The sequence below is a fragment of the Achroia grisella genome, unplaced genomic scaffold, assembly GCF_030625045.1.
Source record: "Achroia grisella isolate CSIRO2021 unplaced genomic scaffold, CSIRO_AGI_Agris_v1 utg109, whole genome shotgun sequence".
In the NCBI taxonomy this organism is placed as follows: domain Eukaryota; kingdom Metazoa; phylum Arthropoda; class Insecta; order Lepidoptera; family Pyralidae; genus Achroia; species Achroia grisella.
Window position 1 is genome coordinate 1,916,475 of NW_026712573.1, and position 16,155 is coordinate 1,932,629.

At 33.0% G+C, this 16,155-nt stretch overlaps 1 protein-coding gene across 1 annotated transcript; it reads right to left on the reverse strand.

The window, feature by feature from the left end:
* Nucleotides 1-6,960: 6,960 nt before the first annotated feature.
* On the reverse strand, nt 6,961-15,005 carry LOC131847905 (uncharacterized). The gene is made up of 2 exons (XM_059197613.1): nt 12,699-15,005; nt 6,961-7,083 (listed from the first exon to the last, which is right to left on the reverse strand). Exons 1-2 carry the CDS (start codon nt 15,003-15,005, stop codon nt 6,961-6,963), a joined length of 2,430 nt encoding a protein of 809 aa, XP_059053596.1.
* Between the last annotated feature and the right edge of the window lie 1,150 nt (nt 15,006-16,155).

Sequence of the window (16,155 nt, forward strand, 5' to 3'; positions counted from 1 at the left end):
GAGGCCATAAAAAATTCTGAAGTCCATCGGTGTTATAAATATTTAAATTTATACAAATACTAAGGCAGGTGGGCTAAGGTTTGCATAAGTAAACTTAGGAAGGGTGCGGACACAATAATCCGGATGGTTCGATAGAAAAAGCAAAATCAAAATTCATTCCGTTGACCCGGACCGCCGTAACTCCTACAGGCCCGGAAACTATTTCTATTCCGAGGGGTTCCGACCCCAAGGCGCCTTGTTTCCGAATACTTCTCGAGTCTCGTAGCCCTTAATGTAGCACAGTCGTAATTTAAAACAGGCACCGTTTTAAATTAAAGTACGCTTGGTTTGTGTCGCCAGATTTGTGGGGGGATGTGTTAATTGTACTCCACTCTCTGTGGTTCGTCGACATAGATATGCTCTCGCTTGACCATGTACTTAATGGACGTTTTAATGTGTTCGGTAATTGTCTTCCTTTTACATTATTTATAGCTTCCAAATGTTCCGCTATATATAACTTCGTTAGACTATCTAAACATGTTATGTGAACTGTATATTTTATTACATTATTTTATATATGTTGTTTAAGCTGGAAACAGTAAACTGTGAAGTTTATTCCATAGATGAAGAATAAATGTAGAGAAAATATATTTAGTTACAGTTTAAAATCAAGTATAATATTAAACTACTGTAATACTTTCTGTGAGAGACAGAACGTTACCAGTAAAATATTAAGTGAAATAAATAATAAAATTAAGAATAAAATATGTAAATAGTAATAAGAACTTATAATTTTAAGCAATATAACAAACAGATTAGTTAAGTAAAATATAACAGATTATTTTGTTTTTTCAAATTGAGAATAGAAGTGGCAAATGCTATGCCTGATAGTAGAAATTAACTAATATACATCTACAATATTTTTTTTTAATATTATACTTGTCCGACGTAAATATAAATAGATCACATTTGCAATTAAATTAGTTTTAAACAATTTTGTCTTGAAATATGTTGTTCATTAATAATCCCTACACAAAAATTGTATATTATAAAAAAAAATAACGTAAACGTCTATTAATTGAAATAAAAATGAAAATAAAAAGCGTATTAAAGAATTATATAGCATAAAGATATTATGCACTGCCTATTTTAATTCGCCAATCTCTTTTACATAACTACAGGCATCTTGTTTTTAATTACTATTAATAAATACTTTTATATTCACTGATAATGGAAATTACATGTAATAGAGTTGTAGCAATCTGCGGTCCAACACACCGTGGAAGGGCGCGTTATAGCTCCCCAGAACGGTAATGACGCCAGATAACATCGAGGAAGCGGGGGCGAATCGACTGATCTTAGACGGCCAGATTAAATCTGTGTTGAAACTCTTCGAACTGGCCGCAACATTAACTAATGATACTCCGGAGATGGAGCCGGCGCCGATAGCCCGATTCACTCGTTTGAGTTCATTCGACGGGGTCGGGGTAATCAACATTCAAGAGCTCATTGCAGATAAGGTAAGTTTGTAAGTTTCCGGATCACCCGATCATACTGCACCTTTGATTTATATTGGTAGTTTACTTAAAGATAGAATTGGAAGATCCCAATCTGTTGATAGTAATATCATTACAACATTGATTATCATATTGAATAATAAACATTTGAAGATAAAACTATGTGTAACAAAATAATTAACAGTAGTAGAATTAAATGTAACACGTGTTATATTAAATGTAATATGTTGAATAAACAGGAAAGTTACATAATGTAGCTTGGATTACCGGGCTACATTAAACGACTACTTTAAATGGATAAAAATCAGATAATACAATTAAATTATTAACACATAGTCTCAACATATCTCTATTGTTCGATATAATAAAAAGTGAACGGCCAGTTTATCTCTTTAAAAAACTAAATTTCTCTTCTCGTATGTATGGATGCAGATTCATTTGTTCGAAATTATTACTTCAAGCTCACAGAACTGTGGCATTTACAGCTTCCGCTACCAAGCAATAAAATGTTGGAATAACATCCCGCCACCATTTAGGCATCTGACTACCATACACAGTTTTAAAAAACAACACAAAGAATACTTATTAAAAAAACAAATTTTAGGCATTCCACAGAAATTTCTTGACTAGCGGTTGCAATCTCACGTAATGTTTTTTAATATATTTTTTTTCTATGTTATTCTTATTAATATTTTCTTTTTTTTCGTTTAATCCTTACCACTCAGTCAAAATTATATCAAATTATACTCTGAACTATTTACATTATTTTTATTATACACACACCGCACAGACAATGACCAATAATATTGCTCTTTTTATTTTATATTTATTTTAATTATTATTTTCACGTACCCTCAAATGGGTTAAAGCTGAAAATCAGTGTTTTGTTCCTTGAACAATGTTCCACGCTGAGCTTCGACCGTTTTGTATTGCTACAGATCACACATAATAACACAATTTTATAAATCTTATGTTGTATATTCTTAGTATTGTCTATTCTTATGAACATGTTGTGTGTGATTAGTAACAAACAAATAAACTATATCGTTTATTTGTTTGTTACTAATCACACACACATTCTATCTATCTATCTATCTATATATTATGTACCTTATGTAATGACAATGGCATTCCTCAAGTTTTATAGGGATGTTTTTATTTAAATTATTGATTTGAAATATTGAAAATCCAAATGTTTTATAATGATGTGTATTAGATAGAGATACCGTGAGCAAACCATACGTTGTCTTTACTGCTGTTTCTTGTTACAGATATCACTGAAATTAAGGGCCTTCAGCTTATTTGTCGTTCAAGTTATAATATTAACAACCAAAGGATATATATAACACATATATGGAATGGTTAAAGGGAAACAAAATGTTATTACAAAATTTCGCTAGCACAATTCAAGTACATTGTCTACACTTTTAGCTATAATCGACATAGTAATAGTGCTGCCCTTACCTCCCTCGTCTGTGAAAAGCACTTACCTTGGTGACACATTGAGTTTATTAGACCTGCGTATTGATTTTATAACAAACTCGGCGGCAAATGTGAAACTAATAATTTTAATGGACTTTACATTTTACCATCAGGAGTACAAAACCAATAATCCATTAGCAAAGATAAGAAAAAATATTATGTTTTATTGCACATTTATTTTGCAAGGAAAATGCTGTGTCTATTTGAAAGATGTTTTTCCTCATCTTCGTATCGAATTGTTATAAATTGTATAGCAAATTGGAAAGGAATGAGCTACGAAATTCGGACTTGGCTTACTCAAAGCCCCTCGTCAAGTTCACAATAGAAACATGCCTACAAGAGTCCCATTAAGGACTTTTGTGCAGCCAAACTTGAGATTGCGATATGTATATTTTATTCTTGTTCGAGGAGTTTACGCCTTGTTGAGGTGCCCGTGACGATGTGGGAACCCACCCCTTGAAATGTCCATTAATACTGATTTGTTTTGGCTAAAATTTTACGCTTGTATATATTTGCAAAGTAAATTATTAAGGAAACTTTATTATTTTAATAAAGAACTACTTAATATTTTACTGTATAGTATAATGTGATAGAGATGTACCGATTTTTTTTCTAAAGAGTTGTGTTTTATAAAGACGTGCGTAGGTATGTCTAGGGTGCAGAGTTTATTCCGCTTCTACGAGCAATATCTAATGTTAAATTATTTTTATTTGAACTTTCATTACCCCGAACATAGCAATGTACTATATTTTCATATGAAATTATATGCAAACATAGTACAAAAAATCACATACATATGCACAATAGGTAATACCTACCTACCCTCACATAATTTTCATTTTTTTTATTGTTGTTTAATTTTTTTTAATCTTAACCACCGATCGACGAACTGTATAATGTAGGATAATATGTCATATATTTGTATTAAAGAAACTAAATATTTAAAGGCTATAGTTATGCTTGCTCATGCTTATAGCTTGTTCATTGTGGTTAGTATATGATATTAGTATCATATACTAACCACAATGAACAAAAACAAGCCGTATCCCATCCACTGGCCAGTGGTAACCCTCCCTTAATATATAGACATGAACCACATAACTGGGCAATTAAGAGAAATTGGCTCCGGTATCCGGTCCGGTCTTAGTACTTCTATTAAATTGAAATTGGCTCAACCAAGTATCGAACTGAATTGTAATACACGAGTATTTGACCAATAAGTTCGAATACAATGCCTACCTAATTTCCAGTATTATTATTATTTTGACTAATATAAACAAGTTATATTAGTCAAAATTTTGCTAGAGCACTACTTAGATATTAAACAATATTATAAAAAAATTAATAATTAAATTATTTGATTTCATTTTCTGTTCAGTTTGAAACAATAATCGCCTTACAATAAGTATTGTTATCCTAACAATTAACGATTAACTAACCAAAATTTGTATGTAGTATAACCATTATAAATGAGTATAAATCTTTTAATAAACATCGAATCTACGGGACTATGTGAATTTACTTAATTGTCTATTAGGTAAGTAGTATTCGCACAAAAATGACTACTTACAATAAATAACTATTAAATAACTACGTCCAATAAATAACTACAAAAAGTCTAAAAGAAATTCCATTTCATAAACTGTTTAAAAGATAGATTACAGTGATGATTCATTAAAATATTGAATTGCACAATTCTATGGTAATCGTTACCTAATTAAAAAAACAAACTAAACTCTGATAAACACACCAAGTTCTCAACTATTGTTTACGTGCATTTACGATCTTTGTGGTCTGAAAGCGAGCCATTGTCTCCGCGAACCATTAAGCAAAGCATTAGCAAGTGTTACAATAAGGGACTAAGTCGCAGGATATCCGGCTTTCCGGGCACAAAACATGGATAAAAATGGCGTCTTGATAGTTACATTGTGGTTATATGTCAACTATTAACATTGTTATTTTAGATTTATTCATCATGAAGAGGAAAGATTTTATTTTTATATTTTTGTTTATTTGTTTGTACTGAATTAACTTAACGGATTTAATAAAGTAGACTAGTTTGTAGTTAGTAAAGTAAACTGTCAACAAATACAAAAAACTATTTCACGCGGACAACGCCGTGGGATATAACCAATGCACATACATGTAATGCTTGCAATGCAATTTTTTTGTAAATTGATTATGGTATGACTTAATATTTTATGATTCTTATAATCTTTCCAATCGATTTTAAAAAATGTGTTCTCATATCAAAATAATTTTGTTTGTTTTTGTTGTTATTCAACTTATACAGACCAATGTAAAGAAGACAGTTATTACCAATAAATACTGCAGTATACATATTTAATTCAAAAAACAATCAATTACGCAAATTCTATTTTAATCTGGAATGAGATAGGCTTGAATAATAAATATCGAATAGTTAACTTCATATATAACCATAATTTATCTTAAATCAGTTATGTAAAGAAATTCTAATTGAAATGTCGAAAGGCACGATATACGACCTTGTGGTTTCTTTGATGTTGGAAAGCTTACTTTGGTTGCTCACATTACCAAGATTTCAAAGGAAATTAGCTTTATGCCAAATGAGTGGCAAAACCTGTGGTGTGTATTTCTTGTTGTAATGTTTAATAGATTCCACTTTAGACTTAGCTACGAGTATATTAATATATATATAACTAACAAGTACATTTCCAAAGGTGACCCAAAGGTAGGCGAAATTGTTTATGGCTGTTACCCACTGATAATATAAAGTATTGATATATAAATACCGAGGTATTTATGACAATGCTTTGTGTGTGCTACTTTATAAAACGTCGTCTGCGCCTAGTCTCACCTATTTTAACCGCTAAGCAAATTGCTGTGTAAGTTATCTTTCAGTTGTAGGCAGACATATGCAGTAACATTACAGGATAAGAGGTATCTTAATCCTCCGTGCGTAAATGCGTGGTCTTCATATGACAACGTGATAATATTCGTGGTTCTGTTCTTGTATATAGACGACGGTTACCGCTTATTCTCAGGTGGATGGTCAATTTATTTTCCATTTCAAATACAGAAAAGAAATAAAGGCACAAGTAATATAAACTATATTCCTAATTAATATTATTTTAGTTATTACTGAAATCAGTACAGATGCATCTAACAATTAAACGAAAATTGACTGATGCCATCTCTTACCTAAACCAAAAAATTATCAATACCATTGCTGGGAATTATTAACGGGGGCAACAACCCCATACAAAAATCGCTCCAATAAATGTACAGACACGTACATTTATATTCATTTCTACTAGTATGCTTGCAACGAATCTATTCGTGAACTCTGACACCCTCCCAACCAAATAAATAATAATTTCAGTTGTTTGTGGAAGAGAATTCTTTGTTTTTAAAAGCTAATGTTCTATTTCTTATCTTGCACCAACTGAAGTATATTTTAAATTCTTTAGTGAATTTAAAAACAGAATTGGTCTCGACATTATATTTTTCGATTTTATTTTCGAGTACACTGTATATTGATTTAGTATATAATTATGACAAAAAAACGGGCGAAATGGGAATAATAAAAAAACACATGTAGATACCTGATGGATGGACCCAGCAACTCGTACTTTGTTCGAGTCTACTTCAGGAGCACTCTTTGTCTTCAGCTACAGGAACAGGGGCATCCATGGTTAGCAAACGTATCCTTTTTGTATTGTAAACGGGACCACAGACAAATTATATAGGATTGATTTTCAGATTTATACTTTCGGGTAACCCTACTAAGCTCTAACCCTACTAAGTAAATTATAATATGCTACAGATTTTTGCAAAGAATTATTTCATATATTTATAAATCGCCTGTCAAAAGGGGATGTTATGAATGTCCTCTTACGGACTAATACCTTTTTAAAATGCGTTTTACTATCTTGTCTTGGGTTATAGTCATAAAGATATATATATATGGATAACAAAAAAAACTAATATTTGTAGTTTGTTACTCAGTCGGCTCCATCGACCGGAAGTCTGGTACGTGACCGGAAATGAGTTTCCCGGGCATGCCGATACTTTCAGCACATGTTCGCGAACAAATTCTATACAGCACAGGTACGAGTAGGTACTGTAAAAGTACTCAACTGTATTGATCATAACAAGTTCATGTGTATTTTATAACATTCGGCTATGACTGACGTACGTTACTTTTTCATTTTGGTGCTTAGAATGTTTGCAATTTCTTGTTTACAAAAAAATATCGTTATTAAGGTGATTACACTGTGATACTTATCATATCTAAATTGTATTACATTCTCAGTAGAAAACAAAAACAGATATTTATATGTATATATTATTCTTTATAGGTTTATAGTAAACTCAAAAAGTGACCTATAAAAAATGGGTAAATATTATAAAAGAAATTATGGTCAAGCTGCCAACAGCGCTTTAATAAAAATATGTATATATATATATATATATATATATATATATTATATTGATTCAAAATATATATAAAATAAGTAAAGTAATGAGGTTTTCGTCTGTTCGTGTAAAGAAGTTATGTCAGTGAAATTCTTATCTACATAAACTTTTTTTTTATTTTTAGAGTGCTCTTATTTGTACATGTAATATTGTAGGATTTCATTAACTGTAGAATAACATAAATAAACAGCTTCTTAGAAATAATAGTCAATTATTAATATAGGTGTTTGATTCAAAAGCTCTTGCCTTCTAACCTCAGAGACCCCACAAGGGAATTACTTATCCAAGATTAACATTCAACATTGAATAATAATCAAAGGGTGCAATTGACCCAAATTATAACTAAGGTTAAAGTTAATCATATTGGAAATTGTGTTTAAATTAAATTCTAATCCCATGTTACTCTGTCGAATTGTAGTATATATGAAGAAATCAAACAACACTTTCCGACTTGAAAATAAAATTATGCTGATAATTACAAATTAAATTAATTTGTCTTATTTTTCTAATTAATATTAGACAAAATTAGGTAATATAATATAATATTTTGAAGATACCCTCCGGAATAATCAACGTGTAACCAGAATTAGTCTTACTTGAGAAAAAGGACTCCTTTTTCTATTTCTACACCTGAAAAATAATTGCTTTAAATATCTACCGTAGTAATTTTAAACAGAGTATTAGTTTATTTTCCTAATGGAAAAAGGTCACTAAGAGCATAAAATTGTAGTTGTAAGTTTTAATTAGAAACCGTATGTAATGTTTCACCACAGATTCAATACAAACTTTTGCATATAGATTAAATATTACAAAAATCACAGGAGTTTGAATTAATATAGGTACTTTGAGAGTATGTCGCGGTGAGGTTACCAGTTAAGTATTTAAACAACTTTTTGTACTCGTAATAATTATATCAAATATATGATTAAATTCTGACATAGAAAAAGTATTATAGGTATTAATTAAAGTTATAATAACATAAGTGTATGTACATATAATGAAGCGGTGAGGCATCAAATACCAAGTTTACTAAAAGCATAATATTAGAAAAAAAACTATGATTCAATAAAAATTAAATTTCAATAAAATATTTATAAATTTATAAATTTGTCTTCTGTCTTGTTCATAATACTTAGAGATTTAAAGAGACAATTATGAAAGATTCCGTTAATATTTATGCAACAAAGATTAAAAATAATAAACAAATAACAATTATTATATTATTTTAAATAATCTAAAAAACTAAAGTATTAAATTTACACAATACTTAGGTTTTGGTGCCAGTAACTTTAACTCTATACACGAGAATCTGATGTTTTCTGTGAACTGTCAACAAAATAACTGCTGCTTAAAAATAAAAACTCGCTCAATATTTGTCTCAATACTACGGAAATAATACAGCGCGTCTTAAAGTCTTTCTTCTTTATACGGAGTCTGTGTATGTGTTTTATTATGCCTATATGTGTTATTGTAGGTCTGTGTGTAAATTCGAAACTGCGTCTGTTTGTTTGTTACTTAGAAGACTAAATGTTTGAACGAATCTTATTGAAATTTAATATCAAGATACATTGTATCAGAAGTCCGTTATATGCCATGTTTTATTAAAAAAATAAGACGAAGTTACAGATAATATCTGGTTATAAAGAAAGGAAAAATACAATTCTAATTATCACCCCCCCCCCCCCCACCACAAACACCCAACTAAACAATAAGTAAAATACTGCACATTTTAGGGCTCCCTTCATGGTGTCATTTGCGATATCACCTGCGGTTTTAGTCGATAACCCGACTTGAGTTCATTTGTATGCCACCGCTGTGCTTGAATTAGTACCACGGGTGATACTTAAACAGGCCGGGTAATTACCATCATTTGCTCTATTCTGCGTTATGTTTGCTTAGATAAAGAACGAATGAAGATTTAAAAGAGCATTACTTTCATGACATAAAATTAAATGAGGTTCGAACATCTGATATTAAAAAACATATGCAGTAGAATCCAGATATACTCCTATATAATTTACAGTTGTAAAACATGATAATATTATTAAAATGTTAATAACTGAGCAGATAAATCTATCTACCTGCTTTCTTAGTCTTTTTTTGGTACACCATCACCACATTTTTAGTGGCAAACACTTGATAATCACAATAATACAATACATTCTCAGTTCCAATTAGACTTTAACCGTATCTAGTCAACACTTATTTTTAAGGATACAACACCTGATTATGACATTTGTTAATTTCGATGGGTACTTTTATCATTCTAGGGAGAAATTTCGTCTAGTCTTCTCTTTAATAATATTATCATGGCAAATATCTCATCTATATAATGTGTACAAATATAATGAGATTAAAGGGACCACAATATATGGATGCTATTTAAATATTACATTAATTCAGTCGGGACAATGACATTTACCATAAAAGATCGTAGTCGTTGTACCGACAATGTTATATCGGGTTTTTCTATATGCTTGAATGTTATGACACTTTTTTAGTGGTGGTGGGGCATCAGTGTAAGATGATAAAATGATTGCCACCAAACTTCACAAAGTAGAAAGTCGAATTAAGATGCCTCCCATTTTCTTCGATAATCATTTAATAAAAGGAAAAGTTGATCAAAATGAAAAACAAAGCACAATTGAATTTGTTCTTAACAAACGTGCAAGTTCCAGGCAAGCTGAAGGTAAGTAAATTGGTACATCGCGCTCACTTTCGCCAACAATCAGCGAGCAACTACCGGTAACCGAGTTTCGCTAACGAACTCCAGTTAACTAGATAGTAACGACGGGACTACCTAACTCTTAATTAGACCAACTGACGAGTGTAAACCAACTTTTTGGAACGTGCAGTTTTTTCAATTCATTTGTTTGCCACGGTTTAACGTAACAATAATTAATAAACAAGTGGAATTACGAAGAAAATTATAACACTGTAGTATTCAATATTTGTTTTAACACTTTGTACAAAATTCTCCGTGTTCGTACGTCTGTCACAGATGTTTTAGCCACCAATCAGCTTGTTTTTTCAGTGCTTTGTAAGCTGTGTTCTTACTTAAAAGCTATTGCATTGATTAATTTCACTGTGAATACGGCGGCATGACACGTTAGTCCCTATTTTAGCAAGGCCATTTAATTAGTGATTTTCTCTATGCTATTCATAAATACAGGCAATAGTAGTCACTTTCTATCCGTTTTACTGTTCCAATATACCTTACCACAAAAAAACATATTATGTATTGTAAAAAATAACTATTACAGCGTAAAATCTAGATTTTTTTATCGTGCTCATTAAAATAAAACAAGAAAACATCTTTTATACTAAAGCAGAGTAGTAACAACAATAACGAAAAAAAAAAGCCAGAACACAAATGCGAAATATTGAATTCCCCAAGGAGCGTCTGTTATTCCTTTATCACAAGGACCAATTACCGAGTTTTTCTCAATAGCGCCCAATCGTTCAGGAGGTTTTCTTTCATATTGATTTGATGAATAATTTTCCAATTGAGTTAACATGAATACCCTTAAGCGTCAATTACATAGAACGGGTACAGCAGTACCAGTACGTTCATTCCAGAAGAATATAATTTCTTTAAATCACTATTATCAAATCAGTCTTCATAACCACTACATGAATTTAAATGTCATCTAATTGGTTCGTTTCGAAATAGTAAATACAAGCTTACATTTTGTTATATGTATTTACAACCACTGTATGTACAACACAAAAATATATATAATAATCTATACATATAAATAAAATTGGAGTGTCTGTTTGTAATATTGAAATAATCTTTTTTTGCTACATGCATTGGTACGTGATGATGCGGCTCGAATGCTCAGATGGTAGATGATGATGGCTTCAGCAGATTACAGGGTTGTAGAAATGATAGACTTCGCTTGATAGTCTCGAATTTAATGGCAAATATACTATTTATTACAAATTTGGTGGAGTGAACAAAATGTATGTTAGATCGGTCGGTTGATATTTTGAGCCTGTTGCATTACGGTGCGTATTTGAATTGGATGGGTGTGCGCTCCAATCAGAACGCTCCTTTTGTGTTGCGTTTTGTTTCTGCTTGTACGCGACATGCCCCCGGCCTTGGAAGCTCTTGAGTGGTTCCAAATTGAACTGCGGTTGAGTCTTCTCTTATTTCCCGCTCCTAGGTGTGATTCCTTGGCTGCCACAATTAGAAGTGATGTTGATTCTGCTCCACTCTTTGATAGGCCTCAGCAAATGTCTCAGTTCTCGTGTACTGATATACTAGCGCTGTAAACGGACGACCAACCAGGGAGTGTGCAGGACTTAGAGTTGAAGGTTATTAGGATAGAATCAGTATTGAGGAAAATAGCAGATGAATTAGGACTGCTATAATTTGAGTCAGTATTGTCGTAAACTCTAATAACATTAAATGCTTATAAGTAAGGCATTTACAACTAGCCAAAATGATTAGTGCATATTCCACCATCCAAAAGCCCGCCAACATGAGGAGAATAGAGGGAAATAAACTAGATTGACTTACAATAATTAGATAATAATTTGGAAAATTTGTTTGTAGCACATGTGAAAATTTGATTTTATTAAGTTGAATAATTATTTTAGGCGGTTCACCATGATGCAAAACAGATTGTTTCAAAACGATAATGTATGCTTCAGTGGATAGATCGATTGCAAGTTTCAAAAGTACTGTGCGTGTCATGAAACATGCACGAAAACATTTGTTTTTATATTTATATGACTTAACGGATTTAGCGCCCATTCCTTTACGATTCAATGTAAACACCACATAATCAACACCATAGGTTATAAATGGATAAGTAGCATTTAACTGTTCGTGTGACACTAAATCCGCCGGGGTTTTCTTACCCCTAACATGCAACCATGGTATATCCTTCGTTAATTCGTGAATCTCAGATATTGTATTCTGAACGAATGCTTGTAAAATACTTGGTGACATGTGTAACCACCCTAGTATAATAGTGGAGTCAGACCAGAGTACTGCATCATAAAAATGACAGCGTAATGACTCACGCATCTTTATATATAATGGCAATAATTTTAAAGATAATAAGATATAGTGCGTCTAGTTTTATTTTTATCAATTGTAAATTGGTTATTATAAATAAATTCACTGTCATGAGGAATTTTATGCAAGCCTAATATTTTAGACATAATATTATTATACTTAATATTATAAACTAATTGTTTTATATAAATTGGGGTTCCATACAAATTAACACGCGTTATATGACCCACTTGTATACATTCATTAATAAAATTGCAGTATAGAAATTTATGATTATCATGGTTTTGTGATCGCCTATTTAACGTTGAAAATCGGTTTAGGGTTTGAGGATATGATTCGCCTAATTCATGTGGTGATGACTTGAGAGGAATGCGAACGCAAAACCTTCCATCATTATTTCGCATCGTAGTTTTAATGATAGGATTTTCGCACTCTCGCTGGTCATCAGTTTGCGTCTCACATGACTTAGTGACTTTCTCAAGCTCCCTAGATTGTTGTGATTGAGTATCGGTAACGTGTGTAAAATTACACTGGATTTGACCGGTATTCCGTATGCTTACATCCACGGAACCCGATATAATCCAGCCTAGTCGTGTACTTTGTAAAAACGGACCGTTAGGTAATCGCATTCTACCACTACTTAATAAATCCCAGAATTTATCTGCGCCTATTAAAATATCTATACTCTGGGATTCACAAAAGTACGGATCTGCTAACTGCACACTGTCAGGGATACGAAACTGCGCGTATTGTTTCGGTATCGCTGGCAACGTAGATGTTATATGCGGCAATACAATACATCTTATGCACGCTGTGTATGAGCTAATATGGGATTTAATTTCAATATTACACATCTTTGTGGACTGTGTTATTGAATTACCAACCCCATGAATTTCTTGAGTGGACTGTATAAATGGTAAATTTAGTAAATCGCATAAAGATTGCGTCATAATACATCGTTCGCTACCTGAATCTAAAAGCGCGCGAACAGAGTGAATATTATTGTATTTGTCATAAACATCGACTAACGCTGTCGATAAAAGAACTGGCTGCATACAGGGATACTGAGCGCATAATGTATTAGTGTGCGTAGATAAGCGTGAATACTCGTTAATGTTAAGATCGGTACCTATGACGGCGGCTGCGGGGCGCCCCCCTGCCTCGGTGAATGAAGAGTGCATAGATAATGCAGCTGTGTTCCGTTCGCTTACCGGTGACAAGTTGCAAACTTCACTATCTTTATGAATCAATGAGTTATGTTTTTTGTTACACTTCCTACATCCACCGAACCTGCATTCATTCGGGCGATGCCCCGGTCGCAAGCAGTTGTTGCATAATTTATTTTCACTGACGAACTTTAGCCTAGAATCTAGATCAGTGTTTATAAATGTTTGACACGCATATAATGGATGATAACCGTTGTCACAGAATAAACAAGATCGCTTCGTGTGGATTTGTGGCTTATTGCTAGAAACATTACAATGTACGTTGTGTTTTATCGTGTTTGAAATTTGTTTGTTATTTGAATCGGTTTTATAATTATTGTGCGACGCAAGTAATGTTTCTAACATGTCGGCCCGATCTTTTAGGAATGCTAATAACGTATCTACCGTCAATCGCGATTCGGAGTTACCAGAAAGTTTTAAAACTGTGATTTTATATTGTTCCCATTCGCGTTCAGATATTTTGTCTAATTTAGATACGATTATGTATATAATTAGTGTATCCCAGCTATCGACTGGTTCGCCTAATAGGTTTAATGCGCGTAGATTTTTTAAAATATTGTCGATTAAATATCGCAATTGATCTGGCGACTCCTTAGTCACGGTTTGAAGAGTAATTAATGCCTTTACGTGGTTATGTATTAATAATCTACTATTATTGAACCGATTTAAGAGTAGTTCCCATGCCACCGAATAATTATTAGCTGAAAATTCCAACGAATCGATAACCATAGCTGCAGTAGCTTTTAATGACGATTTTAGATAGTGAAACTTTTGAATGCTACTTATATTCGTATTATTATGTACCAATGATAAGAAGATGTCCCTATATTGTAGCCACTGATCGCTGAGGCCTGTAAAGGTAGGTACCGAAATTACTGGAAGTTTCAAGGAATCGTTAGAATTGGGGCATGATTTGGAATATGACGCGTCATCTTCTCCACTGAGCATACATTCAGCTTGAGACAGTGTGTTGAAATAGCTGTCTTCAAACTGACCTCTCTGTTCGATTTGCTCGTCTAAATCTATCTCTAATACTAGTTCTTCTAATTTAGATTGAAGCTCATCAAACTCAGAGAACAGATTTGCTGCGTTTTGGATTCGTAGTTTTAAATCTGCCTTTGTTTGACGAGATAAAATAGCATTGACTTCAAACGTATTGATAAAATTTTGAAATCTGGTAAACCGGCCTTTGATAATAGATCGTTTTTTAACTAAATTACTAATTAACTGATTCGTGTTGTCATCGCCTGTAATTGATATTTTACAGGGCGACTTAGAACGAGACTTTAATGTGGATGATTGTTCACTCATATTGGTAGACAGTGAAAGGTGGAGTACTCACGTATAGGAACAGTAGAAGCAGTTGCTAGCTGACGGCAAGCTGCTCTGTTGTGCACTGGTAACTCTCTGCGTCTCAAACACTGTAATAGATATTTACCACAATACAGAACACAAGTACAGGACAGGGGTAGGATAGGATATCTGGTGGTCGTACCGATTTGCGCTGTATTCTCGGAGTTGATCTGCCAGGTATCTCGTCTGTCCAAGTCTCCCACTATGCTTTGCTGCTGCCCAAGGTTCTGGCTTGATATTGTAGACGTTGTTAGGTCTTGATGTGGAGTAATCTGATGAAGTCCTCAGTGGTCGCTCGTTCTTTGCTTGATCGTATGTGGCTCGAAGGTCCAAATGGTACGTGATGATGCGGCTCGAATGCTCAGATGGTAGATGATGATGGCTTCAGCAGATTACAGGGTGTAGAAATGATAGACTTCGCTTGATAGTCTCGAATTTAATGGCAAATATACTATTTATTACAAATTTGGTGGAGTGAACAAAATGTACGTTAGATCGATCGGTTGATATTTTAAGTCTGTTGCATTACGGTGCGTATTTGAATTGGATGGGTGTGCGCTCCAATCAGAACGCTCCTTTTGTGTTGCGTTTTGTTTCTGCTTGTACGCGACATGCATATAAATATGAATACGGTACATACACCAAAATTACAATTTTTGTCTGGCTGTCTGTCGGTTTATTTGTTCCGGCTAATCTCTGAAATGGCTGGACCAATTTTAACGGGACTTTTTTTGGCGGGTATATGATATAATAATGAGTAACTTAGGCAACTTTTATTTTAAAAAATAAAGTTATATTCCACGCGGACGAAGTCACGAGTACAGCTAGTAATAAACTAATCCTAGCCAATTAACACAGCGCCATCTAGTCCCACGGTAACAGACAACTGATGCAAATACTTATTTTTTGTAAATAGATATATAATATACATAGATAATATCCAGACTGAGACACAATCATACTCATGAATATAAATGTTTGCACCGTGTAAAACGTACCGAACCCGCGACTATTGGAAATAAAGAGGAAGGCCAGAAGAAGGACCACCGAGGCCGTCATACGTATATACACGTGATACACGTAATGGATACAGAAGAGACAAATTGTT